This window comes from Emys orbicularis, chromosome 9 (genome assembly GCF_028017835.1).
Source record: "Emys orbicularis isolate rEmyOrb1 chromosome 9, rEmyOrb1.hap1, whole genome shotgun sequence".
NCBI lineage: Eukaryota > Metazoa > Chordata > Testudines > Emydidae > Emys > Emys orbicularis.
The window spans coordinates 43,401,844-43,429,544 of NC_088691.1; the positions used below are offsets into that span (position 1 = coordinate 43,401,844).

General features: G+C 45.6%; 1 protein-coding gene across 1 annotated transcript; it reads left to right on the forward strand.

The window, feature by feature from the left end:
- The first annotated feature begins 1,251 nt into the window (after window positions 1–1,251).
- AIFM1 (apoptosis inducing factor mitochondria associated 1) lies at window positions 1,252–26,917 on the forward strand. Its single transcript, XM_065410504.1, has 17 exons — window positions 1,252–1,310; window positions 7,134–7,224; window positions 8,288–8,317; window positions 9,196–9,231; window positions 9,748–9,872; window positions 10,015–10,145; window positions 11,020–11,110; window positions 11,826–11,910; window positions 14,488–14,564; window positions 17,293–17,401; window positions 19,134–19,241; window positions 21,614–21,702; window positions 21,794–21,934; window positions 22,534–22,676; window positions 24,088–24,212; window positions 25,398–25,594; window positions 26,069–26,917. The coding sequence occupies exons 2-17, from the start codon at window positions 7,188–7,190 to the stop codon at window positions 26,138–26,140; spliced, it is 1,596 nt and encodes a 531-aa protein (XP_065266576.1). The 5' UTR covers window positions 1,252–1,310; window positions 7,134–7,187; the 3' UTR covers window positions 26,141–26,917.
- Window positions 26,918–27,701: the final 784 nt, after the last annotated feature.

Below are 27,701 nucleotides of genomic sequence, written 5' to 3' on the forward strand. Positions count from 1 at the left end.
GGCAGGTCTGTGGCTCAGCAGCAGATCAATTGTTGGCCTCCCTGGCCTTGTGGTGCACCTGGCAAAGTTCCTTTGCTTTCACACAGCACTGCTGCCAGCTCCTGCCATACCCCTTTGCCTGCAAACCCCTGTGCCTCTCTTTGCAGGTATCCACAGTTCTGTGTCTGGTCCATAGCTGTGCTTGCACAGCCTCTTCTCCCCATAGGTGCAGGAGTTGCAATGCCTCCCGTGTACTCCAGTCAGGAGTGGCTCTGGCGCATGGAGCCAGCATGGTTGGTTGGGCAGTTGCATAGAGCAAGGGGAGCTGCTAGGTGTACTTGCCAAGGTGGGCTATCAGGAAAAGGCATTTCAGAAATATGCAGGGGGCTTTAAGGGTGGTGGCTTTCGGTCTCTGACCCCTGGTCAGTGGAGTTTACAATTGTGACCAGGGTGATCACTGTTGCAGGGAATGGGGAATTGTGGGATAGCTGATGGAGGACTGTTAGGGTCAACATAGTTCATGCAGTGTCATCAACCTCAGTAGTTCAACCATGGCTCAACACCGGGAGGTGGTCTTACTGTGTCACTGTAACGGGGTGCTGATGTCAGCTGGAGACTAATTTAAAGGTAGACACATGCACAAATAAGTTGACACAAGGTGACTTGCATCAACCTAACTTTGGCATGTAGACCAGGCCTTAGAATCATCTATAAGTTGTTAGAGAGCTCAGGGGGAAGCTTGACTTCTCACAGAAATACTCACCGGTTGCAGGGGAACCCTGCTGACCCCCAGCATGTGCAAACACAGTTGCAGCTAAGAGTTTGATCCCAGTATGGACAGGGTCTAAACTGTGCTGGAAATTCCTCTCCTGTGAACAAGCTATTTGGGCAGTACTGTATTCAATAACTGGGGGCTGTGAGGGGAGTTTGAATACAAATTCCAAAGACTGAGTACAGTAGCAGTTCCATTTTCTGCTGTTGAAGGAGGGGAGGTGGGATCTCAAACTTAGTGTAGTGGTCTCCCTTTAGCACAAAGTAATTCACTAGGGTCAGTCAAATGTGGCATTGGGCTCTTCAGACAAGTAGCTGATTTACTTGGCTTTATAATACAGTTAATTACTATATCTTAAAATATTACTATGTATTGACAATACTTTGTGTTTTGTTTAAAAACATTGTGTTCCTTAGGCAACTTGTTGCAGCGATGGAATGTTCCCTTAAAACTACAGATGAGCAGACAAATGGCTAGCTCTGGTGCACCTGGGGGCAAAGGCGATAGTTCTGTTTTTGTCCTTATTGTGGGCTTATCAACGTTAGGAGCAGGTGCATATGTAAGTAGAAAGGCGGTTCATGAAAGAAGCTGCAACACAGCTCCTGTTAAATGATTACTTTCTCTTGCCTCCTTTGCCTCTTACCTCTGCTGTTCTTTCCTGCTTTGGAAAACTTCCTAGGAATCTAATGTCCAAACTGGAACTGGCTGCAAATTAACCAGTATTTTCTCTTGTCATTTCAGTTACCTTTTATCTTTACTAGAAAAACATTATTTTCTATATTCTGTGATTAACCACAGCTCTGTCTGTTATCTTGTATGTGATAATTAGAACATAGTTCTGATGGTTTATCCTTTGAGCAACAAACTTAATAAGGCCATTGCTTGCCAAATTTCTTTTTTCATTTCTAAGTTTAAGTTCTGCATTTGTCCCAGTCTGATATTTATAGACCTCTTTTAACCTCCCTTTATGTAATGGGAAAAGAGCAAAATGATTCAGCCAGGCTGAGGTGGTAAATCAGGTTCTAAGGCAGAGTGAATTCAAGACACAAATAGCATTTGGTAATGGAGAAGTTCCATTTTAAGGAATATGAATCTACCCTTTTGAAGTTCTGTTTCTTACAGAGAAGCATTGTGTATGTTTTTATCTACAGTTGATAGTCTTGATTTAAAACATCAAACACAAGTATTCCAAATACTTAGTGTGGCTATTGCCCTGATTTTACCTTAATGAAACTCTTCACATAGATGGGGAGCCTGGGAAATATAACTTTTGTTTGTTTGTTAAATTTGGGGGAGAAATGTGGTTTACCTATTCCTTTGGCTCTCAGGTGTGCTCTGCCACCCTCCTTCCCAATTCAGAGATGCCAGCTCCAACTGCCTGGCAAATGTGATCTGACCTCTGTCATGGATCTGCAGCCAGGAAGTAGAACACCTAAGTGGGGAAAGGTCAGAAATAATTCTCCCCTTCAGATTTTAGAATAAATAAGTCTGCCACTCAGGAGCTTCCTGAATGTGAAAAGCTTCCTTGGGGAGCAGAACCACATGTTAAATTGTGTGCTCCTCTAGGAGGACTTATTTAGCAAGGAAATACTGTGGAAAAGTTGTTAGAACAAAGGGCTGGGAACAGTAAGACCCATGTTCTAATGTGGAAAAAACCATGGACAAGCGTGTGGCCTGGGGGGTAAGCTGCTTGCCTGCCTAGTCTCCTTTCCTGCTGGAAAACTTCAGTAAAAATCAGAATCCAACTATAAAGTGAGCCCGGCGTGTGAACTCATCTTCCTTGAGAGATACACATGCCCATCTCCTTCCCCAGCTGCACACAGGAAAGCAGACATTGCATCAGAGCGGAGCCTTTTTGGTTAGAAGATGTTATGTCCACTTTGAAATGAATATGCCCATAAGAAAGGGAAGAGGCTTTCATAGTATTTAAGTCCTGAAATGATAAATATGTATTAGCCACACTTCTTTTGACCAACAAGGTAACTGAAAACGAATCCTGCTTTGCCAAGAGCTGTGTGATGAAGTGTCCTCATTAATATTCAGTACTCTTTCCTTCTCTTTTCTTTCATTGCCTGTCTTCACCTACAGTTTTGCAGTGTCATCATCTAAGACCCCCATCTAGATCTCTAACGTCTACAGGTGTTCCTGGGAAAGATGGCAACAACCTAGTGTACTACTTAATTGTAGGAGGAACAGTCACTGGGGCAGGAGCTTATGTAAGATGCTTGAACTAAATGCATTTTAGTGGGCGGGTGGGTGGGGGATACCATGGCATGATTTAAATCTTTGTGCCTGTCATATTTCTAATATCAAGTTAGTCATATAATAACTTAACTAAATCCTATGATAAGTGTCCTCTCTGGGGTTTTATTTAAAGGGACATTGTCAAATAGTATACAACTCCAAATTTGATCTGTCCACACAATTCAAGTCTCTGATGGGGAAACTTCCTGCTGAGTTTAATTTTTTGACACTGAATATCTAAAGTCAAAATAGCCAGAGCTTGTGTAGGACTGACTGTGTCTTTTGCTTTTCTTCATAGCCAGCAGGGAAGCAAAGTTAATTAACAAGTCACATTACCAGATTTATGCTGACATCATTGAGCTGGTGTACAAATAAATAGGCTTAGCAAAATTTGATTTTCATTTTTTATAATTTTGACCAATAATATACATTTTTATTTTTAAGTATTTTCCCCCCAATTTTTGTCATTTCAGATTTTCAGTTGTGCAAAATTATGGGGTGCCCAGACAATATTTTTCTTAATGATAGATATTGATATTCAAAAATTAAAACTTTATATATGTTAAAACACAAGTTGTCAACATTACATCAAAGTATACAAAGTAAATATCCTTAAATCAGACTCATAGTTCTCAAGCAGCATTTGTCTTTGCCTATCTGTATATTTCAGTTATCTATGGAAATACTTTTTCTTTGGTTGCATGTATGGTGAAATTGACGTTTACCAACATTTACTGATGATCTAATCCTTCCAAGCTTACAAATAAGGAAGTAACCCACTAACTTCAAGCTCCATTAGAAAAAGGGGGGCAATTCATTTACCTACCTTTGTAATTATGCTACAGAAGGAACATTAAATAAAGCACTTCTGTCAAATAGCTAAGAGAGTAGCTTTGTTTTTTTATTAGAAGTACTTAGCAGTGTCCCTTTGGAAAACCTATCCAGAGGTAGTGCCTGAAGTGGTTCGATCTAATATGTGCACCTATATGTATCTGCTTTCCTAAATGGTCAGATTTTGATTTGTTTGCTTCCTTTTTAACTCATTTCTCAACTTCACACTATTCTACCTCTCTCTAAAACACAGAGGTAGGTTTACAAACCTTGGGTTTGTACAATTGATTACAAGTAACAGTTTGAAATGTTTTATGCTAATTCTTCTTAAACAGTATTTCTATTATGCTTGAAGTTTTGCTTCTATCCCAGAGATATGCTTTTGTCTGCCTCTGCTTTTTATTCATGTTCTGCATTAAGGTTGAAATAATTTGGATTTCATTTGAGACTTTACCTTACTTTGCTTCACTATGCAAAGCTTAATCTTGGAGATAAGTAAAGTTTGAACTGTCTAGGCAGTAGGAGAGATGCCAAAACATCAAGAGGATTGTTAACTTCAGTTTAAACAGAGTTTGGATCACATAATATTTTGCTAATAAACTGTTAAATGTCTTCAGTGTCATTTGTTTTTTGCCGTTGCAGCTTTAGTTGCCCTGATAGGCACATTGCACGTTGAAAAGATCCAAGTTTGTATGCAATTTTAATGCCCTCTGAGAAGGGTCCAAACCGTGGTGTCTAATTATTGTATGTTTAAATTTTAGCAATTGCTTTTCCTTAGAGCATTACGAGAGATGCAGTGCATGTGGGATTTACGTAATCACACAAGGCTAGGCAATACCTTCAGACAGTTAATTTGCTTCCCTTTTATTTATTAGCTATCTGGTGGGGAGTGGGTGGGTGTGGGGGGAATACCTTGCTATGATCCACTTCCAGAATGTCCCTTTCTCTTCCACTCCCCATGCACATGAGAGTTTTTGAAAACTGGTTTTGGAATATATCCTCCATATATGTTCTCTGAATAAAAGTCTCCCAGAATACAGTCTGTGCTCACCTATCCTTTTACTCAGGTCTCCACATATTCCAGGCTGCCTTCTCAGGAAATCCCTGTGGGGAAAGGTGTTCAGCTGAAAGAGGTTCCAGGTGTTTAGTATCAAGTTCCTGACAAAAATCCATGTTCCCTTGCATGGATGTGCTGACACTGACATCTTAGCAGCAGACCCTGGAAGTGTCTGAGAGACATTTAAAAGATCTTATGTGGATTCTTTTCTAAGCCAAGACAGTTAAGTTATTTCAGAGCCTCCAAGGCCTTTGTCTAGACTAGGATTTAAACTTGCTAACCTCATGCCTTTAAGTGCTAGCCTACACAAGGCTCAGTTCCCTACAAGTTTTCCTTGTCTTGGGACTCAAGTAGTTCCTTGGATCTCTGCTTTTTCTGGAAGATTTTGTCTTTCCTCCAAGAACTATAAAAATACTTTTCTCCCTCCTTGAGACTCACAATGACTCCCAAGTGCTAACTGACAGGGACCATTGCACATTCCAAGCCAGTCATGCTGCCAGGTCTTCACCCAATGTTTTCTCCTAAATGAGACATACTCTATTTTTGCCTTGTTAAGACCATGAATCAAGGATTTAGCTCTGTCGAAGTTGGGCATCTTTGCTGCTTCAACCAGTATTCTTTAATCACAGTATCATTCCTGTTGTAGAAGATCAAACTCTCAGTACCTATGCTTTTTTGTGGTGCTGATTTTTACAGGTAGTAAGCCACTAGACGGATTTAGATGACTTGGGTCTCTAGCGTTAAATGTGTAGGCGTTACAGTATTTGGGGACGGCGTGAATATTTCACTCCTCCTCTGAAGACAGTGAATTTTTTTGTTTCATTGTGTTCTTCCATCTCTAACTGAGCAGTGTCTCTCCACAAGCAAGGAAAAAACCATCGTCACCTTGTTGTCCTCTTCCTTCACCCCACTGGCCTAGTGTACATGTTGCAGTTCTCCAGCCAGAGTTTCTCCTCTTTCTCTTTCCAAATAGAGAACAAAAATGAGGGGGTTACAAGGCAGTTGTCTCCTGGCATCTCCCAACTCTGTTCCATGCTCAAGGGTCTTCTCCATCATAGATATGAATGGTCCTACTCAGCAGTCGTTGCCATCTTCCCCAGTTAGACTCTGGCTTGCTGCTTTAGAGCCCTATCCAGCTAGTCCAGGCTCTGCTGTGCTCTTCTGCTGTGCACTTGGGAGCTGCTTTGCTTTCTGTCTGCTTTTTCTTGCTGCAGCTTTGTGTACATCCTGTCTTCCTTCTCTGCTCCAGAATAGCTTTCTGCAGACCCAGTCACTTGTCCTGCCATGGCCTACCCTTGCAAAGAGCCTAGAGGTAGTCTGTATTGATGTCAAGAATTATAACGTTCAAAAACCAGTCGGAGAACACTTCAACCTCGCTGGTCACTCAATTACAGATCTCAAAGTCGCAATACTCCAACAAAAAAAAATTCAAAACAGACTCCAATGAGAAACTGCAGAATTGGAATTAATTTGCAAACTAGACACCATTAAATTAGGCTTGAATAAAGACTGGGAGTGGATGGGTCATTATACAAAGTAAAACTGTTTTCCCATGCTATTTTTTTCCTCCCTACTGTTACTTGCACCTTCTTGTCAATGGTTGGAAATGGGCCATACTGATTATCACTACAAAAGTTTTTTTTCTTCTGCTGATAATAGGTCACCTAACAGCTCACCTTAATTAATTACCCTTGTTACAGTTGGTATGGCAACACCCATTTTTTCATGTTCTCTGTGTATATATATTTTCCTACTGTATCTTCCACTGCATGCATCTGATGAAGTGGGTTTTAGCCCACGAAAGCTTATGCTCAAATAAATTTGCTAGTCTCTAAGGTGCCACAAGTACTCCTCGTTCTTTTTGTATTGGTTGTGTTGCCTTTGTGGCAAGGCCCATACAATACAGTCCATCTTGGAACAAATCTTCAGCCCGACTCCCAGACATCTGCAGAAATCCTCAGTCCATGATCAGGAATGTACCCAGACAGTGGAGATGCTTCATCTCATGAATAGAACAGTGGAAAAATCTGAGATTCCTCAGCTACATGCATTATTTTGTAGACTTACCGACACACGCATGTGTTCTCTTTTAACAATGAGCTGCATTTTGCTTCATTTGTTTAATTGATGGCTCTTCTGAGTGAGCAGAGTGGACAAAAGCCTATCAATGAGTTGAAGCACAATGTTAAATTGATGCAGTGATATGCACATGGTAGATGCGTAACTGCCATCCACTTTTCTCCTCTCCAGGTGTACAAGACGCTGAAAGAAGACAAAGAGAGATTCAATGACCGCATCGAAGCAATGGCTATGAAATCCCAAGACGTGAAGTCCACCTCTGGTGGGTAATAGCCTATCATAGCTACGAGCTATATCCCAGTTTTTAGAGTCTCAGAAGAAAGGGTTTTTCTTAAAAGTGATCATGATCACTTGGGACATCTAAAACTAGACTGGACAAAACACTCTTCAAAGCCCAAGGTAGCACTACGCTAGGGCAGGAGAGCACTTGTCACCCGTTGGTGTGTAAGCCTTTGGTACACTCAGCCTTGTGCCTTCAAGCATGCACAGTGGCGCTAGCCGTCCAAATGGCTCTCTGTAAAAGGGCAAGAGGAAAGCATAGGGAAGTTTCTAAACACCTTTTCTTGGCCATCTGGTAGCACTGTTTAAAAAAAAAAAAAAGCTTAACCATATTTCAAGTTTCCTGGAATTTGTAGATCATCCCTTTCCATCACTTTGTGAACCCAGCAGCACTTTGTGGTCCAAGAGCCACTTCCAACTCACTTTCCATTTCAGAAACTATATTTGCACAGTTACATTTCCCAGTTTAATTTTTATACTGTCAAGTGTCTCAAACTGCTGCTGAAATGGCAGCTTGACACAAAGGCCCCTGCACATCTTTTAGAGCATCACTTCTCAAAACTGTGGTCCATAGACTTCTTCTGGGCCAAAGAATGAAACCTCTTGAGAACTGGCCAATGGGGACTGTGGGTCCTGGGCAGTGAGAGGTAGGTTCATGAGAGGTGCTCTCTTATGAAGCCAATAGGAAGAAAAAGTTGAAGATTCACTGCGTTTTGGAGGATTTGTAGATTAAAGCCAGAAGATACCATTAGATCATCTAGTCACACAGGTCAGCGAATTTCACCAGTTACCCTGGTATTGAGACCAATAACTTGGACCACAGCAGATCTAAGCCAGAGCTGGGGTTGGGGGAGAGAACTCTCTAGGTTAAATGTTGGAACAGCTTTCTAATGACAGAGGTTGTTACTAGAAGCTCTACCACCTTCATTGAGGGGAGCTTGCTGATCCTGAGGAATCCAGAGATTAACTCTGAATTGTGGCTTCCCAAGTGCATTCTTGTTAGTTTGCAGCTTGCTGAATTAAGTCTAGTATCTTGTCTCTTCCAGAAGTGGGTGCTGCCTCCCAGGCCACAACAGGTGAGAAGGAATCCAGGAATCGCCCTGGTAACTCTGAACTCGGTTTTATTTCTGTATGCAGGATAGTCAAATGTTCCTTAAAACAGGGTTTGAATGTGTGTAGGAGAAACACATTCCTATGAGCTGGTCTCCATCTCAATATATGAGTAAAAGAAAACATCCCCCAGGATTTTTTCCTGGTGGTTTCAAGTATTCCATGTATTTGGATTACTTGCAAGCTGTGCACTAAATGCAAGAGCGAAATTTTGATCCTGCCTTTAAGTGATTCTGGTTTTAAAATGTAAAGATTTCCTACATCAGAGATTTAAACAAAGCAGCCACTTGGAATTTGGCATTTTTCAAACATGTCTCTATGTTAAGTGCTAGGATATTACCAGGATCAAGTGCTGCTTTAGTGGCCTCATCTCCCTGGTGTTTGAGCATTTTGCAGGCTGTGTGACTTACACAGATGTTGCAGTACTTCACTTGCCCAGCATTAACCAGTTGTTTGATCCTGTGGGGTTCAAAGACATTGAATCTTTGATGCTTTGTCTGGAATAAACTACTATCCTGAGCTATAAGGAGAATGTCTCAGTCTTACCTGAAGCTTTTAAAGTTGCATGTTGAGTGCCAACAATAAGCTTTGTGGGTTCTTGAATATGCTGCAGCCACTTCACCCAGCTATGTGAATTTAAGCAGAGCTTTTTTTAATGGAGGTGTTATAAATATAACAGGAGCCTTGATGAACATTTGAATAGCAGTCTGCAGCTAAGTGCAGTAGCAATGCTCAAATGAGTAAGCAACTCCATTTGATGCCTAGTAACAGGATGTCCCAATGGGGTTATAGTTCAGCCTCATTATGCAGGTTCCTTTAACTAACTCTCTTTTTTTTTTTAAAGCAGCAGAACAGGGGTTGACAACAGCTGAGCAGGGAGGTGAGTGAGCACAAGCCCGACAATAGAAGCTATCTTATTGGATTCTTTTGTTCTGTCCAGAATCCCCTGCTGTGCCTTAGATGTGTTGGCTCTGCAGGGTAACGGGGGTAAAAACTTGATTTAGTCACTAAACTTAGCAGGCCTGACTGGCACGTACAGGGAGCTAGGTATGCGGAGTTAAGAAGCAGTTTTTCCATAGTATCTCTTCTGATGCTAACTACACATCGAGTCCTTCATTGTTTCAGGCTGTTCCTTGGTGAGGGTAGCGTCTCCCAGAATGTCATGTGGGATTTGAGAAGCAGCCCTCTGGGTAAGGAGATGGGAAAGAGCAGCCTTTAGTGAATATCTAAGGTACAGCAGCCCACCAAAGAGAGTTACCAGTATTTGAAATGCAAAAGGATGTCATGATTCTTTCAAGGGTGAATGTTATCCCTTTGCTGTTTGGGGGCAGACAGTGTTCCTGGTGGAGCTTTGTTGCTGTATTCACAGCAGGCTGTCTGATCTGTTGCTTTGCAGCTCCAGAGACAGATCCGAGTGCTCGCCCTGAATGTCCATCCCATGCTCCTTTTCTGCTAATTGGTGGAGGCACTGCTGCTTTTGCTGCTGCTCGATCCATTCGGGCTCGTGATCCTGGGGCTAGGGTAAGGGATGTGCACAGCTCTGCTCTAGAGTGGGGCATGTCTAAAGCCAGATGACATGCTCCCTTTAGAGCTTGTACATTTCATTCTGCCATTCTCAACTTGTAAACATAGTTGAGGTTGTTAATGATTTCCCACGTTAAAGGTGCTGATTGTTTCTGAAGATCCTGACTTGCCATATATGCGTCCTCCTCTTTCCAAAGAACTGTGGTTTTCAGAGGATCCGAATGTCACAGAGACTCTGCGATTCAAACAGTGGAATGGCAAAGAGAGAAGGTATGTGCCATCTGCATGAAGTGATTAATGGGAATTGAATTAATTGCTTAATGTCATTTTGAGTGACCAAACTATGCTCACCTGGGAGTCACTGGCAGCCTGCTTAGGTGCGTGAAGACCTCCGGGCTTAAAATTGAGCAGATTTCCATGCACTTATCTTCACTATGGATGGACAGCCTATTGAGAATACATATCCCACCATGCATTGTGGCTAGACTGCTCAAGGAGCACTGTATGCTGGTACACGTAGTTTCCAAGAGTTACATCTTCGTACTGAAGATAACAGCTGCAAGCTGCACTGTTGAGCTGCTTAGTTCACTATGTACACTGACTGCATCGAGTCCCTGGCTTTAAATGCTGAGATTGTGCACAGACTTGTCAATTGGAAGCACCAAGCAACAAACTATAAACCTAGGATGTTGCTGGAGACCATTATGGTTACGTGCCTGTGCAGCGCATGAGTGTGTCTTACTGTTGCCCTACAGCCTGTATCTTTCTCTGTCTTCAGGGAAAATACTGAACACTTTGGAGCTGGACTGTATAACCTCCAAGAAATGAACATAAAGAACTTGATGCAGTTATGTGGTGCAAAGCTAACCTCCGTGCAATTTTGACTAGACCTGTATGGCTTCCTCCATTGCAGAGCATTGCTGTACTAGTGCTTGGTTTTGAACAGTATAGACATCCTAGTTTTATGAAACAAAATCCTTTCTGGAATTTGCAGGGGAAGCGTGTTAACATATCAGAGGTTGTTTTTCTCTTTGTAAAATCCTGTATGCGTTTCGATGTGTGGGTGCTCTTCCAGTCATTGAGTAGCTGCTAATGTGGGAAAACCAGCGATACTGTATACATTGGAACACTTTTTTCTCTACAGTATATATTTTCAGCCGCCTTCTTTCTACGTTCCTGCTCGTGATCTGCCTTATATAGAGAATGGTGGAGTGGCCGTCCTCAGCGGCAAGAAGGTTGGTACAGCATTAATCAGTGTTACAACACCATACATTTACACAGTGCTTTACAAACAGCAGAGCTTACAGCCTAAGAGTCTGTCTACACTGCATTTTAAAACCCGCAGCAGCAAGTCTGAGCCCAGGTTGACAGGTGCAGGCTCGTGGTACGCACTAAAAACAGCTGTGCAGACATTTGGGCTGGAGCTCCAGTTCTGAAGCATGGCAGTGGGGTGTTACTGAGGCTGCCAAGCACCACCTGACCCTGAGCTGGTGTGCGTAGTTAGCTTTAGGAGCCTCCTTGCAAGTCTCGTGGTTGGAGTGAGTAGGGAGCCTGGCCTCTTCCTGTGAACCTGGCTGGCCATTCCTTCCCCCGTACACCTGGTAGCTGAGCCCAGACGGCCTTTGGTTTCAGTGAGCCTGTCTGTCCCTGGAATCATAGCAGTTGCCTGATCTGCATTCCCCTGAGAGTCACCAATCATGGAGAGGAACAAGCCTAGGGAAGGTTCAGTCTGAGCTTCGAGCTACGGCCAAGTTAAAATCTCTTGTTAGTTCTGAAGCCGTGCTCCCTCCCTGGCTCCCTTTCTCCAGAAAAGGGAGCGTCTACAGGGAAACCTTGTTCATGCTAAGGTATCTTCTGTGGCTGCTTCTCTGCCTGGTAAACCTATGCCCACTGATCAGAGTGCCTACTGGACATGTAAACCTGAGCTGCTCTCTGCATTGTGCCTTGCAGGTGGTACATATGGATGTTCGAGGCAATGTGGTGAAACTTGATGATGGAACCCAGATATCCTATGATAAATGTTTAATTGCCACAGGTAAGTTCCATGGTGTGTCATCTTCCCCTGACATGTTAATTCTTGGGCTGCCAGTAATGTCACACACCATGTTGGGGAGGTTCTTTGTTCTCTGGGACGGTAATACAGAACCCTTCAGCTGATGGGGACTTGAACCGAGCAACCTTGTCTAGGACAGTTACATGGACAAGGATGTGCCTGATGGGAATCTGTCTGGTCCAGTGCAGTCCAGCTCATCCCATGGAAACCATGGGATGTCTCCGTTCTCTGCTGACTGTGCCACAGGACAGCAGGGGAGGCATGCTAAGCCATGCCCAGCAAGCTGAGAAGAGACTCTCGAGAAGATATGGGGAAGGAGGTTCTTGTTTGAAATCTGACATAAGGCTGAGTGCCAAGCAAGGCTCAAGGTCCTGCCTGCCTGAGGAGTGAGGGGGAGGATCTAACTCCGATCCCCTCTGTAGTGTAGTGGGGCATTGCTGCTATAGCCTGTGATTCTTAGTCCAGGCTGCCAAACTCATCTGATGGAGAGGGCTGGATTCCCTTTTTAATCATGGTCAGTGGGCCAGGGTGTGACATTAGGACACAGTTCATGGCAGATCACCCATGATTGTGCAACCCCCCACCCCTCATGGTAAGTGTAGAATACTGACCTTAAGGTGGTAACTAAACTGTTTGTTGTTACCTTACCTATTATTTGTTCAGTACCTTGCCATCTTTAGTGTTACTTAGTGGGAAAATCATCTGTTTGCCCTGTGTTCTCTTCTTTCCCAATCCTCCTTCCTGAGTTTCTCTACCTCTTTCCTGGTTTTCCTTCTTTTTTCTCCCCGTTCAATTTCCTCCCTGAAGCTGTTCCACTCCCTTCCGCTAAAATGGGTAGCACTGAAATGGCTAAACGTTGACATTCAGGGTGCCATTGTAAGGGTTTAGAGTTAGATAGCCCCATCTACACATGATGTATGTATTATATTGGTTACTTAAGAATTCTCAGTTATCACTCTGAGGTTGGACAGGTTCTTGTCCCAAAATCAGCCCCAGTATTATTAAAATTACTGTTCAGGGGGGAGCCCCGATGTGCACAGCTCCAACACTCACACTTTAGGAGCCCCTCTATATTTACAGTAGTTTAATACATTTAGCAAAGTCCCAAACTCTCTAACCCAGCAAGGTAGGTAGAGATAATACAGAATGTCCATCTGAACATCCACAGACTCACACCTTCCCTTGCAGAACAACCTAAAATGTTAGCCATTATCTTCCTTATCACCGTCACCTTCCTCACCATCTCCAGTGGCCATCATCCTGGCACCTCCCATCTCTTTCTCACCCCGCACATAGGATGGGCTACAACTTGTATAATATGGTATGCTGATGTCACTCTGTGTAATGCATATTCAGTAGGGGTTTCTCCCCTCTTCCTTGTTTGTATTTCCTCACCCTACTAATGTTGGGGTGCCCTTCTCCTATAGGTTAGTATATTAATGATCTCATTATCATATATGTCAGTTCGTTGTCATGGCACTCTTGTGGTCAGACATCTGCAGATGTTCCCATCCTCTACAGCTGGTGTTAGCTCATGTTCCTGTGGTTGGCTGGTGTCATTATGGACAAACTTCCCCCTGACACACTCTGTTCCCAGTTCCCCAAAACTTAGGGGTGACCATTAGGCCATTGACCTGTGCCAAACTTCATAGGCCTCAAGCCTTACGCTAACTGCTGAAGCCGATGTTTTACAGGGGACAGGTCTGTAGGTTCCTTGTGTTACTGCTGAATAAAATAAATACCACAGCTAGCTCTTTGGCAGAGGTCCCCAAACTTTTTACCTCACACCACCCCTTACCTGTGTCCACCCCCCACCCTGTGGTGACGTGGCTCCGGGACGGAGGAATACATACAGGGGTAAGAGGGTCGAGGCTGGGGCTACATCTGGGGGCAGGGACGGGGCCAGGAGTGGAGCTCTGGATGTGGGGCTAGGGTCAGGAGCGGAGCCGGTGGGTGGCACTTCCTCCATGCCCCCCCCAGGTGGTGTGCCCCACAGTTTGGGGACCTCTGCTCTATGGGCTACAGTTAACATCCCAATGAGATTAATGGAGGGCAAGGGAGTCCATCCCTCTGAATGCTTGTTTCAGGCTGTCTGCAGACTCAGGCAGACATCCCTGTATTGGTTACACTTGAGGCACATTTAGAAAAGTTTCTTCACAAACAGAAGGGCTGAAAACTTATGACCCCCCCCCCCCCCCAAGATTCTGCATGTTCTGAATGTCCTGAAGGCTGTGTAAATACATCAAATGGGTTGTATTTGGCCACGTTTGACACTTAACAGAGCACAGTATTTTGAGCTCTTTAGTGTTTTTCATACCCGCTGATGAGTTTGTCAATTGTCCTTGTCCCATTTGACAATATTGATTTCTTCTGAACCCTGTTTTTTGAACAGAGCTGAGATGTACACGAGTGTGTCTGTGTCTGGTGGGAGGGAGGAGCAGGGGGTGGAATAAGTTCTGCGGCCGTAGGAGCCCAAGCCCAGATTCTGCAGCTTTGCCTGGAAGGCTAGTGCTCTCATCTGAGTGTTGTGTTGCTAGTTGTGTCTCTTCCTGTTATCAGGTGGTTCCCCAAGGAATCTTCCTGCAATCGAGAGAGCAGGGAAAGATGTGCAACAAAGGCTGACGCTGTTCCGCAAGGTAATTCCAAGGGGCTTTTTTCTTTGTGTGCTCTCCAAAGCCTGTTATGATGGGGTTTGTAAAAAGCAACAGAGTCCTGTGGCACCTTAAAGACTAACAGATGTATTGGAACATAAGCTTTCGTGGGTGAATGCCCACTTGGTCAGACGCATGATGGGGTTTGTTACCCTCAGCCTGTGCTAACTCTGCGCTAACTCGGATTCTTAACAGATCTTGCCCATCAGGGACTGGCCTCAGTCAGTAACTAGAAGGTCCCTCATACGGCTTTGCTGGCCACAAGCGAGCTGACAGGGTAGCTGTGTTAGCATCCCAGCACCTTGTCCCCAGGAAATTAGAGCCCTTGCTTCAGGATTTTAAAGAGATAAATTAGGGTTGCAGTAGCAAGTAATTATACACTTCCTTTGCATAGGACTTTCTCGTATCTCCCAAGCATTTCACAAGCAATAACGAATTGAGCACCCTCCAACCCCCAGGAGGGGAAGGGTGGGGTTATCCTTAGATTAGATTGGAACTACAAATTAGGCACAATAAGCGTAAATTATTTTCCCACAGCGATATTGGTTGATTCCCAGTCCAGTGCAGTAAGCACAAAAGCATTCTGCCCCTGTCTTCTCTGGCCCAGATGGATTAGAGCAGAGGATTTAAAAGTCTAGGAAGATTCCACTAACCATGTGACCAGCTATCTTTGGTAGACAGTCGCAAGTGCACAGAAATTTCAGTTTCAATAGTGACTAAATGTGGGTGGGGGATGGAACGTTACCTCCTTGGCTCTTGCTTCCCTCTCCTTAGCCCCAGTATGGTGTATGTCTCCTGGGTAGTATCCCATCCCTGCTTGCAGAGGCCTTTCCTATATACAGTTCTGTTCTTCCTTGATTAAGGGCAGCATGATTAATAAGTAGGGCCCTATCAAATTCACAGTCATGAAAAACATGTCACAGACTGTGAAATCTGGTCTCCCACCATGATGTCTGATCTTTTGTGTGCTTTTACCCTATACTATGCAGATTTCATGGGGGAGACCAGCATTTCTCAAATTGGAGTTGCGGTATTGCCACCCTTACTTCTGCACTGCCTTCAGAGCTGAGCGGCCAGAGAGCAGCGGCTGTTGGCCAGGTGCCCAGCTCTGAAGGCCGCACCGCCAGCAGCAGTGCGGAAGTACGAGTGGCAATACCATACCATGTCATCCTTACTTCTGCGCTGCTGCTGGCGGCGGCTCTGCCTTCAGAGCTAGCATTCTGGCTAGCAGCTGCCGCTCTCCAGCTACCCAGATCTGAAGGCAGTGTCGCCACCAACAGCAGCACAGAAGTAAGGGTAGCACTACCGCAACCCCCCTACAATAACCTTGTCCCCCCCCCCCTCCCAAAAACTCCTTTTTGGGGTCAGGATTCCTACAATTACAACACCCTGAAATTTCAGATTTAAATAGCTGAAATCATGAAATTTACGATTTTTAAAATCCTATGGCCATGAAATTGACCAAAATGGACCATGAATTTGGTAGAGCCCTATTGTCAGAACAGAAATTTCTTTAGATTGACCCCCTACAATAACGGAAGGTACTATAATGCAAGTATATAAACTGATGCACCCCCATCCCTCAACCTGGAATGCTGTCCAGTTCTGGACACCCCAGCTCGTTGGAGACTGTAGAGATGGGAAAAGCAATGAAGATGATCAGAACCATGGAGAGATTTCCTCAAGAGGAGAGATCAAAAAGTTCAGAGAGGATACTAATAAAAGGATAGGATGGAGCAAGGAATTAAACCTGTAGGTTTAATGACAGGCTGATGAAAGTGCCTGAGTGTTGTCTATAACAGCACTTTACCTTGTTAGTAGTATGGGTGCTGTTGCACCATTGCTAGCGAACAGGTACAAAATTTCCTTGTGTAGACACAAGGAAATTATTGGCATCTGGTACTAGTCAAGTCAAGATGTTGGACATTTGGATTGATCCCGTATGCAATTCCAGTGTTCTTGTGCTCTGTGAAATTACAGCTAGGCATAGACTGAAAGGGCCGTCAGTCTGTGGTTCAGTGGAGAGTTGACAGTACAAAAGTAATACCCATGTTTGTTTGCAGTCCCTCCTCTTCCTGCTACTGGAATGGTGGAGGACGAAAGGCTGGGCTCAGTGGACTGCTGGTCTCGCTGGTTTAGGTGCATTGTGTCTGCAGTGTTGGTGTTGTTTTGAAATCTAAATGGGAGGAAGTTGGGGCTCTGTTCTAGTTCAGTCACTGAACCAGTGATAAGGAGCTGTGCTGTGTGCTACCAATTGGCAGACCAGCTTTTAGTCCTGAACTCTTGCTGAGCGCCTGGAGGGGATGGCATGCTCAGCTGGGGATGGGGGAACGTGAGCAACATGGTTCTTGGTTGCTTTAGGGTGATATGTGGAGGCCCATTTGGAGCACCGTTAATTGGGATTAGGCTTCTTGGCTGGAGGGGAATTGTTATGAGGAGATGGTTCACCCCGGGATTGGGAAAGATCTCTGTGCTCTGGATTGCTGCAGGTGGGTCAAATCAGACTGCAGTGGAAATTCAAGAGTTACTGCTGAAAGTACAGAAGGGGAAATATGTACAGCTGACTCTTAGCCCAGAGAGTGTTTCCTGTAATTAGAGTGTGGGACCGATTTCTTCCTGTTCACAAATCATTTGGAGGGAGGACCTAGAGCAAAATGCTATCTGCTGTTGTCACTGAGTGGGGCATCTGAAATGGAAATAAATCTTCTTACAGATTGAGGACTTCAGAGCTCTAGAAAAAATTTCAAGAGAAGTCAAGTCCATCACCATTATTGGCGGCGGCTTCTTGGGTAGTGAGCTGGCCTGTGCTCTGGGAAGAAAGGGTGAGTGGATTGCACCAGGCCACTTGCTTCAGTCTCTTGCACGAGGCAGCACATGTGAGCCTGACACGTGAGACTGCCATATGTCAAGAAACCCCTGAGAGACCCAAGCTAGAAAAATCCGAGGGCTTGTCTATTCGAATGCTAAGTTTGCAGCAAGCTAGGGTGTGACTCTACCCCTTGCTAGCCTGCCTCTCTGTGTGGACCCTGCTGACGCGAATTAACGCTTCCTCAGTGCACTTTGGCCTACTTGTGTTTCAAAGTAAGGTAGGTGAAAGTGGACTAGGGAACTTTTAGTGCATGGCAGCAGGGTTCACATAGACCAGGGGTGGCCAACCTGAGCCTGAGAAGGAGCCAGAATTTACCAATGTACATTGCCAAAGAGCCACAGTAATACATCAGCGGCCCCCATCAGTCCCCCCCCACCACCATCCCCAGCACCTCCTGCCTGTCAGCAGCCCTACCAATCAGCACCTCCCCTTCCCTCCCCATCTCTCCTGCCTGCCGCAAGCAGCTGTTTTGCAGTGTACAGGAGCCTCTGGGATGGAGGGGGGGAAGCAAGGGTGCAACAGGCTTAGGGGAGGGGGCGGGAAGGGCTGGGGGCCTTGGGGTAAGGGGTGGAGTGGGGCGTGGCCTGGGGTTGAGCAGTGGAAAGTTGGCACCTGTAGCTCCAGCCCTGGAGTCAGCACCTATGCAAGGAGCCGCATATTAACTTCTGAAGAGCCACATGCAGCTCCGGAGCCACAGGTTGGCCACCCCTGACATAGACGCTCATTGTGCGACAGGCTAGTGCGGGGTAGATTTACACCCCAGCTTGCTGTGAACTACGTATTTGTCTGAACAAGCCCTCAGATTATATCCTTCCCTCTTCTCCCCCCACTTCTGGTCTTATTTTGGGAAGGGAAGGCGGGGGCTCGGGTTCCCTGCCAGTCAAGGCAGTTGGCCAGTGGAACAGATGTCTGATGTCTGCCTGCAGTGGTCCGGTGCATTATCACATGAACTCTTGGCTGGCTGGGTAGACTTGTCAGGCTCTCCATTGCCCCACACACATCTCCTTAGCTAATGGTCCAGTAGTCCAGGGCCCCAGAGTATTTTGAAGTGCTTCCCAGTTCTTTGAGCCTGGCTCTCGTGGGCTTGCTGTCTGGAATAGCAGGCGGGTTTGAGTACATTTGGAGATCAGTGCTCCTTGTGGAAAGGTCAAGTTTGCCTTGTAAATGAAGCCCCGCTCCAGTAATTCTCCCAAAGACCTGTGAGCACAAGCCCAACACTGCTGGTTTGGGTTTTCACTAGCAAGTTCTTGAATACGTTCTTGAATATCTTCCTCACCTAACTTCTGCAGGTCTCCTAAGGAATAGGCCTCTCTGTGTGGATGTAATTCGCCCTTGGGGCAGTTAAATGGACACCGCTAAGACTGTTTTAGGCAAACACAATCTTGTCTCTGTGTGTAAATCCAGTGTCTGATCCCACAGAGTGCGCTGGTGCCAGTCAGGGATCCAGACAGTGTCTGACTCCAAAGGCCAGAGACAGTCCCTTTGTTACTCACCTGTGAAGCGAACTCTGGAAGCCAGGACACAGGGCTAGAGTGACTTGTGTCTAGGAAATTGCAGTAATAAAGGACTTGAACTCCTTTTGTCTAAGCAGTGTAAACTATCATGAAACAAGCATAGAAACAGTTTTGCCTAGCTCCTCGTTATCCATGTGGTATAAAGGGGCTGCTCTCTGGGTCTCTTCACAGTACAAGCCACAGGGCTGGAGGTGATTCAGATGTTCCCAGAGAACGGCAACATGGGCAAGGTCCTGCCTGAGTATCTGAGCAACTGGACAACAGACAAAGTCAAAAGAGGTAAAGCTGTTCTTTAACCCCTTCCTTTCTTCAGAGCTCCTTCTCCTACAAGGTAGCCTGTGGGAGCAGTAGAGTAGATCCATCCTCACCAGTATTACTCTTGTAAAGTATATGACAGCAGCCCTCCTGGTGGTAGAGCACTGCCGTCTCATAGCTCGTCCCCAGCGAAGAGCCTCTACCTTTTTGTCAGTGAACTCTTAGCCAGACATCTCCTTCCATGGGAATTGATGTTCTCACTGACACCTTTGGTAGTGTCACTGATTCCATCTTTCATGCGTGTGCTGTAGAATCTCTAATCTGATTAGGTTTTAGGCTTAGCTGGTTCTTCTCACTTGGACCTCATAGACTCATAGACTCATAGACTTTAAGGTCAGAAGGGACCAATATGGTCATCTAGTCTGACCTCCCGCATGATGCAGGCCACAAAAGCTGACTCACCCACAACAGAATCTTCCAGCCTGCGACCCCTGCCCTATGCTGCGGAGGAAGGCGAAAAACCTCCAGGGCCTCTGCCAATCTACCCTGGAGGAAAATTCCTTCCCGACCCCAAATATGGCGATCAGCAGAACCCCGAGCATACAGGCAAGATTCTACAGCCGGACTCTCATTTTACCCGCTATGGCCCGTTAATGCCTATTTGACTAAAATCACATTATCCCATCAAACCATTCCCTCCATAAACTTATCAAGCCTAATCTTGAAGCCAGAGAGGTCCTTTGCATGCAGCTCTGGAGCTATGGCTGGACTTTTGACCCTCTCTGTGTCCCCTCTGAGGAATGTCCCTTCCCTCCAGAGGAGGGGGTCCTGCTTGAGCATTTGCCTAATGCTGAGAGGGGATTTCTGGTGCAGAAGAGGCACAGGTTTGCTGCCAGGCAACCCATGAGCAGAACAGGACATGTTTTGTCTAGAACAACTGGTCTGTTTAGGTGGCACAAAACAGCCCTAAAGCTGGCTTACCTGGCTGCTTGAGGATTCCCTGGGTAGCACAGAGCCGGCATGGTGGGTCCTATGGCACCCGTCCTCCCAACCATTTGTGCAGGGGGCATGGCCGGGGTACCCTGTCCATGGCGATCTCTGTAATTACCCTGAGGCTGTTCTAATTTGTGGCAGGAACAATACTAGCAGCCAGGTCGCCCCAGCATTCTGGGAGCAAAGTGTGGCTTCAAGACTTGACATCCTACCCCTCTCCTGAGCTGTATCGAACACAACGTCCACAGCCTGGGATTCTGCCTCTCGTTTTGTGCCTCAGCCATCTAGCCTGGAGTAAAACTTGTGGAAGAGGGAACACATCTTGCACAGCCTCCCATCTTGAGCAAACAAGGCCCCGTTTGTCCCTACTTGACGGGATTAGCAGGCCGAGCTGATAGGGTCTGAAGTACCTTTTTCTTCTTTGTCATTTTCCATTGAGAATAAGTTCTTGTTCTCTCGAGGGTTGGGATGGAGGAAGGAAGTGGACTGATCACCCAACCCGCTAGGGAGGCAGAATAGAGCTAATGGGCTTTTGGGCGTGGGGCTTAGCCACAGGGCATAGTGACTGACAGGGCTGGTCTGCTTCTCTTCCACTGGTCCTGGAAGATCTCTTGTACAGTCTGTGGACCTGGCTGGAATGGAGCAATATCTAACCTATGTATCCATTATAGTGCCTGAGGACTGGAAAACAGAGGACCCAATCCCTACATGTTTCTGTGCATGTAATTTGCATCTCCTTACAGACAGTCACTTGTTGCTGTAGTTCCTGTGTTTCTAAACAATCCTCTTCAGACTCGTTATAGTGGAACCTCAGCATTACAAACACCTTGGGAATGGAGGTGGTTTGTAACTCTGAACAACTTGTTGTGGTTGTTCTTTCAAAAGTTTACAACTGAACATTGTCTTAATACAGCTTTGAAACTTTACTATGCAGAAGAAAAATGCTGCTTTTAACCATCTTAATTTAAATTAAACAAGCACAAACATTTTTATTACCTTGACAAATGTTTTTTAACTTTCCCTTTATTTTTTTTTAGTAGTGTACGTTTAACACTGTACTGTATTTGCCTTTTTTTTTTTTTTTTTTTTTTTTGTCTCTGCTGCTGCCTGATTGTGTACTTCCAGTTCCAAATGAGGTGTGTGGTTGACCGGTCAGTTCGTAACTCTGAGGCTCTACTGTAGTTGGTTTCCTTTCTGTTCACACTTTTACTCTGGACTCTGTGGATCCTGTGTACAACAAAGAGAAGCCAGTGTCCCTTAGCTGCTGAGCCATTTGCAATTCTGCCTGGTACAATCAAGAAGTGGTACATTGCTTGCGTGTCTGCACCACACAGTTTGGCTTCTACTGAAATCTCTGCTCTTCTCCCCGGCCTCCAGTTGAGTGTTCTATGTTTTCTTTCCAGAGGGTGTTAATGTCATGCCCAATGCTGTGGTGAAGTCCATCTGTGTCTGTGGGAACCGGCTGATAATTAAACTGAAGGATGGAAGAAAGGTAAATGCCAGGAGCAGGTAGCGAGCCAGACACTTGGCAATGTGGAGAAGGAACCAGTAATGTAACCAGTCTGAATTTCTCTCTCCATCAGGTGGAGACTGATCACATGGTGGCAGCAGTGGGCCTGGAGCCCAATGTGGAGTTAGCAAAGTCTGCTGGCCTGGAGGTGGACTCTGATTTTGGAGGGTTCAGGGTGAATGCAGAGCTGCAGGCACGCTCCAACATCTGGGTTGTAAGTGTGTGCAGGTGGAAGATTCTTCTTTATCTGCTGTTTATGTTGCAGTGAATAAGCATGTACGTAGAACTGTGATTACAAACCCAGTTTAGGTGAATTGGTGAATTGTGGGCTGACAATACAAGTAAGATGTAGAGAGCAGCAGCGTCTCAGCCATGAAGCTGTCTGGGGCCTTACCGGCAATCTTAGATAGCTCATTAATGCACAGTCGCTGGCACACCTTGTTCCTGTAGTCAGAACTGTGTGCAAACTTCTACTTGACAAGTATGAGCACTGTATGCATGAGGAGTTGGCATATCCCAGTAACCCCTCACCTCTTTGTCTAATGCCAGAGGAGTCCTGTGTTGACACTCAAAGGTCCCTTTGGCAGGGAATCCAAACCTCCTTGAAGTGTGATCAGCATGACCACAAAACTATCTTAGTTTTCCCGGTTCTGGCAGAAGTGCTGAAGCCATGGAGACCTGCTAAATCGGAGGCCGTCCTGCAACCCTTTGTTTTCTTTCCCTTTATGGTTGGGCAACATCTCCCATCATTCTTTTTCTCTTTAACTTGCCTTTTCTCTTGTCCATTTTTTATTGTGTGCATCTCTCTTTAAGGCAGGAGATGCCGCCTGCTTCTACGATATCAAGCTAGGCAGAAGACGCGTGGAGCATCATGATCATGCTGTTGTGAGTGGAAGATTAGCTGGAGAAAACATGACAGGAGCTGCTAAGCCTTATTGGCATCAGTCAATGTTCTGGTAGTTTTACTCCCTCTTTCTATATACCTTTGGTCACACTGTCCGGAGTGGCTTACAAGTATGAGTGTCAGCCTCAGGGCAGACTGTCACAGAGCAGGGCACGAGCCCCAGATTGGTTGTATGTTCTTTAATTAGATTTCCAGTAACAAGTGTGAACTCCCAACATACTAGTCTTACCATGAAGTCTCAGACAGTCCCCTTGGGCACGCCAGTCTAAAGCTTGCCTTTGGGATAGATAGTCCCTTACACCAAAAATCACAATAATATTCAGTTTACTCCCAGTCCCAAAGGACTTACCCAGGTCAGTTGCACCCAGATCTCTCACCAAAGACCACCCTTGTAGCTAATACTGTAATGAACTAACTAAAGATTTATTAACTAAGAAAAAGAAATGTTATTTACAAGGTTAAAGCAGGTAATATACACACACACAAGTTAGTCTTCCATTCCAAATGATAATAGAAACTTCTGTAATTAAAAACTTGAGATGTCCTTTAGGGCTCACCCAAGCTCAGCTGTTGGGGACTCCTTGCCTAGGCTAAGAAACTCGCCCCTCAGAGTTCAAGCAGCAAAGGAATAATCAGTTCTCCTTAACAAGCCTCTTTATTCCCTTCCCCCAGCATTCAAGCTGCGATGGGATGAGGGCTTGGGCATGTCCCCTCCTCAGAGCTGTGGGGGAAACAATCAACAAAGTCCTTATTCCACAATGACACATTTGGACACAAAAATCCTTCCTGATGGGCAAGGGATAACACCTCTTGTGGTGAATGAGTAATTCACACTGGGCAATGCTTCTCCCCTGCCTGGGAGGATTTACAGACTGAGCAAATGTTTAAACATTATCTTGTACCATGGGAGCAGCTGTTCTAAGTAGGATTAATACATGCAGCATCCTACAAGCATTCTATTTTAACTGTACTAACCCACGGGCGAGCCAGACTGTGTCTTGCTCGGCATTTGTCAGTGTGTGGTGGCTAAAAGTTACTCTCCAGTCCCTTGCTGTGTTGCCAGACCAGGTACCATGGCGTACCATGGCATAGCGCTCACTGTGTAGATCCTGTTTATTTGACCATCCAGAAGCACATTTGATTGCTGAGCAGCTCTGTGGGGGATGGTGCATTGCAATATTTCACTGTGAAGTAACAGGCAAGTTTGCTAGGTCATCTCCCCCTCCCCTGTTGGGTTAGATCTACACTTGTCCATTGAGAGCTGTGCAGCCAGAGCACCCCGCAGGTGCTGGCTGGCACCTCTAGTATTCTGCCCACCAGGTAACCCATCTCGGCACAAAGCTGTTCTGGAGAAATTGAGTGTTCTGTGGCCTCATGTTTCTTTTAAATCAATCAGATTGTTAAATGGCTAGTTAAGGTTTCAAACTGGGACACTGCAACAGTCTGTTTCTGTTTATTGGTAGGAGTGACCTGGGCCCTGACGTCGGATATGAAGCCATTGGCCTTGTAGACAGTAGCTTGCCCACTGTAGGAGTTTTTGCGAAAGCAACTGCAAAAGACACACCGAAGTCTGCAACGGAGCAGTCAGGTAGGGGAGCGGTGTTGCTGGAGGTTGTACAGCTGCCTGTAGAGTGGTAATACGTGGAAGGATGTCATGTATTGAAGGCAGTCACTCCACTCCCCTGTGGCAGGGGTTTCAGAACTGTGCAGGGTGGCTGAGCATCAGGAGACACCTGCCCTTTGAACTTGGCTCGCCTTGAGAGTGCTTCTGGCCACACCACTCTGGAGAGGGGAGCAGCACCCTTGTGGGTGAGTTCTAGGCAATGTTGGTGCTTCTCTGGTCAGGTTGAGATCAGTGATCTGTGCATCTGGGGACGGCATTCTCAGTCTAAACAAAGAATAGAGAGCTTCAGCTTGAATCTCCTCTGCCTCATGCAGGAAGCAGTGTCCAACCTTCGTCCACCACAAGGCAGGTCATTTTGCTGCAGGGGATGAGCTCCGACCAAAGGTTTTGGGGGTGGAGGGGAGATGTAGGAATGCAGTTTAGTGGCTCACCTTGGTATAAAAATTGTTGGATAGCAATACTGGGGATGCTGCTGTGACGGCTCTCGGGATACCCAGGACTGAGAACCACCTTGTTACCCCTGCCTCCAATGTCAAGGAGCCTTGCTTGTGCTTGGCTGGGTGCCAGCTCCCTGCTAGCCATCCAAGCACTTTTCTCTGGGCTCTGCCAGCCCTTTAGCTTGCAGGGTAACAATAGGTGCATCTGAGTCCCTTTTGAAGCGTTCCCCTGTGATAGCCAGCCCCTGACTCTGGCTGTTCACAGAATTACCAGGTCTGCTGTTCCCAAAGGAACACGGTACACCCCAGTGTGCATGATTCCACTCAGGATCAGCCCTTTGCTTAACATCACAGCACTTTGAAAACAAGAATAAGTTTATCACTAAAGACTAAAAATTCCAGAGATAGTGAGTAAGGGTCTCGGAAACAAATGGTTACATATCAAACAAAATCGTATGGCACTTTCTAGAGACTACACTTAATGAACAAGTGACTCTCTTGTGTAAAGAAGCTTATTTCACCCAGGACATGTCTCCTCTTCACAGTGGTGCATTGTATTTTGCAACATTGCAGCTATTGGCATGGTCTGGATAGGCAATTCAGAGCTCTTATAGCAGGCTTTGCCTTGCAGACTAAAAGCTGCACTCTTGCATGACATTTCCAGTGTGTGATTCTCCCCTAGGTTTTTTTTTTTTTTTTTTTTTTGCTGTAGGGACTGGCATCCGCTCAGAAAGTGAAACAGAAGCAGAAGCCTCTGAGATTACAATCTCTGCCAGCTCTCCCTCAACACCTCAAGTTCCAAAGCAAGGAGAAGACTATGGCAAAGGGGTCATCTTCTACATCAGGGATAAAGTGGTGGTGGGAATTGTCTTATGGAACATCTTCAACAGGATGCCAATTGCTCGAAAGGTCAGATGTTTCCTCTCTATTGATGAGTGGTTGGGGCACTTGAGTTCACCAAGTGTCATGTATGCAGCATGTGTCGGCAGCAACTGTACATATCAGAGCAGCAGAATACATTTTCATGGTAGGAAATTGTGGCTAAGTACTAGAATCTAATGTACCTTCACCTGCGATGTCTTGTCCTGTCTTTAAAGCCAGCTGGGAAATAGGTAGACAGGCTATTTTTGTAGGGAGAGTAACCCTATCTTTATCCCTTGCCAGACATTCTTTCTTGCCAGGGGACTGTCTTTTTGAATGGATCATAGGAATTGCCACAGCAGACCAGACCATTGGTCCATCTAACCTAGTTATAGTGTTTCCAGCAGTGGCCAGTAAGAGGTGGTTCAGAGGAAGTGTAGGAAACCCCCTATTGGCAACTAGAAATGTGGACTCCACATACATAGCGTGTGCAGCCCTCAACGCCCTCTTCTGTCTCCTCAGATCATTAAAGATGGAGAGGAGCATGCTGACCTCAATGAAGTAGCGAAGCTCTTCAACATCCATGAAGATTGAGCCCCTGCTCCAAGACCCGTCTGGCTGGGATGCATCGGTGTAAGTGGGGACGCACATGCTGCAGACTGAGAGCTCGCCCCGCCTCGGAGCGCTGACTCTGTGTTCCGAGTACTTTGTGAATATTTCCAGTAATCTAGAACTCTAACATTTGCACCAGTAAATAAAACCAGATTCTTCTAAATTCAAGGCCTTTTTCCTAAAGATGTGAGTTGTTGTGGAAAAATTAGTCACTTGTTGTTTGCTCCACTAGGGTGAAGGCAGTGTTGTTGTCTGCTCCCCTAACGTTCACATTCTAGCAGCCTGCAGAGCTACCACCTGGGATTGAGTGTACACGTTCACACAGTATTACCCTGGGTGCTTGGCACTTCCATCCTTCGCTTGCTTTAGGAGGGCAGTTCTTCAATTCTTGTGTTTCTAGAACTCCAGGCTACCATCCTGAGATGCTGGCTAAACTACTGCAAATTCAGATGGAGGAATTTATGCAGTAAGAGAGGGGGAGAAGAATCTCAAATGTGTACTTAAAAATCACAACATAGAGTTCTGATCATGTAACTGTACCCATTATCAAATATGTGCTCCCCAGGCAAGTACTTCTAGGCTGGGAACAAGTCATCCTTTAACCTCTTTTAAGCTAAATAGATTGAGCTCCTTGCATCTTTCACACTAATGCATGTTTTCCATTAATCATTCTCATGGTTCTTCTCGGAACCCTCTCCAGTTTATCAACATCCTCCTTGAATTGTGGACACCAGAACTGGACATAGTATTCCTGCAGCAGTCATACCCGTGCCAAATACAGAGTAAAATAACCTCTCTACTACTTGAGATTTCGCTGTTTATGCATCCAAGAACCACATTAGCCCTTTTGGATTGCACTAGTAGCTCATGTTCAGCTGATTTGGGCCATGATGGATAATCTTCTTTGGAGTCACTGCTTCCCAGGATAGAGTCCACCATCCTGTAAGTATGGCCTACATTCTTCTTGGAGTAATTGCACATGTCCATTCCACTGTAGGTATGTACGCCCCTCATGCACAGTTACTGGAGAACTTTTTTCCCTCAGTGGTACTTGTTGGGGCAGCTCAAGTGCCCTCTGCCATTCTGCACCACTGTTTGCAGGTATAAGAGGACAGAGCCACCCTCTCCTCTCCTTCAGTTCCTTCTGACCACCAGTGATGGTTGTTGGAGCACTTCTGGTCTTGCTATTGCGAGTTTTTCCCTCACCCTTTGTATATTGTTTTTGTTCTCTTAGTAGTTAGCTAGGTAAAGAGCACAGTTAGTGCTTGTGATAGGTTTTAATTTTAGGTCCAATTTGGACCAAATTAGAATCTTGGTACCAGGATCAGTACTGGAGCCATGCTTCACTTTCTGGGGGGGTTAAATTCTGCCAGCTTTGTGCTAAGCCAGTGCTGGTCAGCGACCCCCACCCCAGCTGCCTAAAATGTTTGGAGAAGTCCCACATCTGTGACAAAAGTCCCACATCTCTCTAAAAAAAGAGAGAACAGCAAGATTTAAGTGTCTCCTTATGGAGGTGGCATTCTGCTCTCCATCAGAGCTGTCA

Excerpts from the sequence above, each read along its gene's own strand:
- AIFM1 (XM_065410504.1), top strand. The coding sequence starts at position 7,188 with ATGGCTATGAAATCCCAAGACGTGAAGTCCACCTCTG. Across the intron at positions 10,146-11,019 it reads TGGAATGGCAAAGAGAGAAG|TATATATTTTCAGCCGCCTT; the intron begins GTATGTGCCATC and ends TTTTCTCTACAG. Across the intron at positions 25,595-26,068 it reads GGATGCCAATTGCTCGAAAG|ATCATTAAAGATGGAGAGGA; the intron begins GTCAGATGTTTC and ends CTGTCTCCTCAG.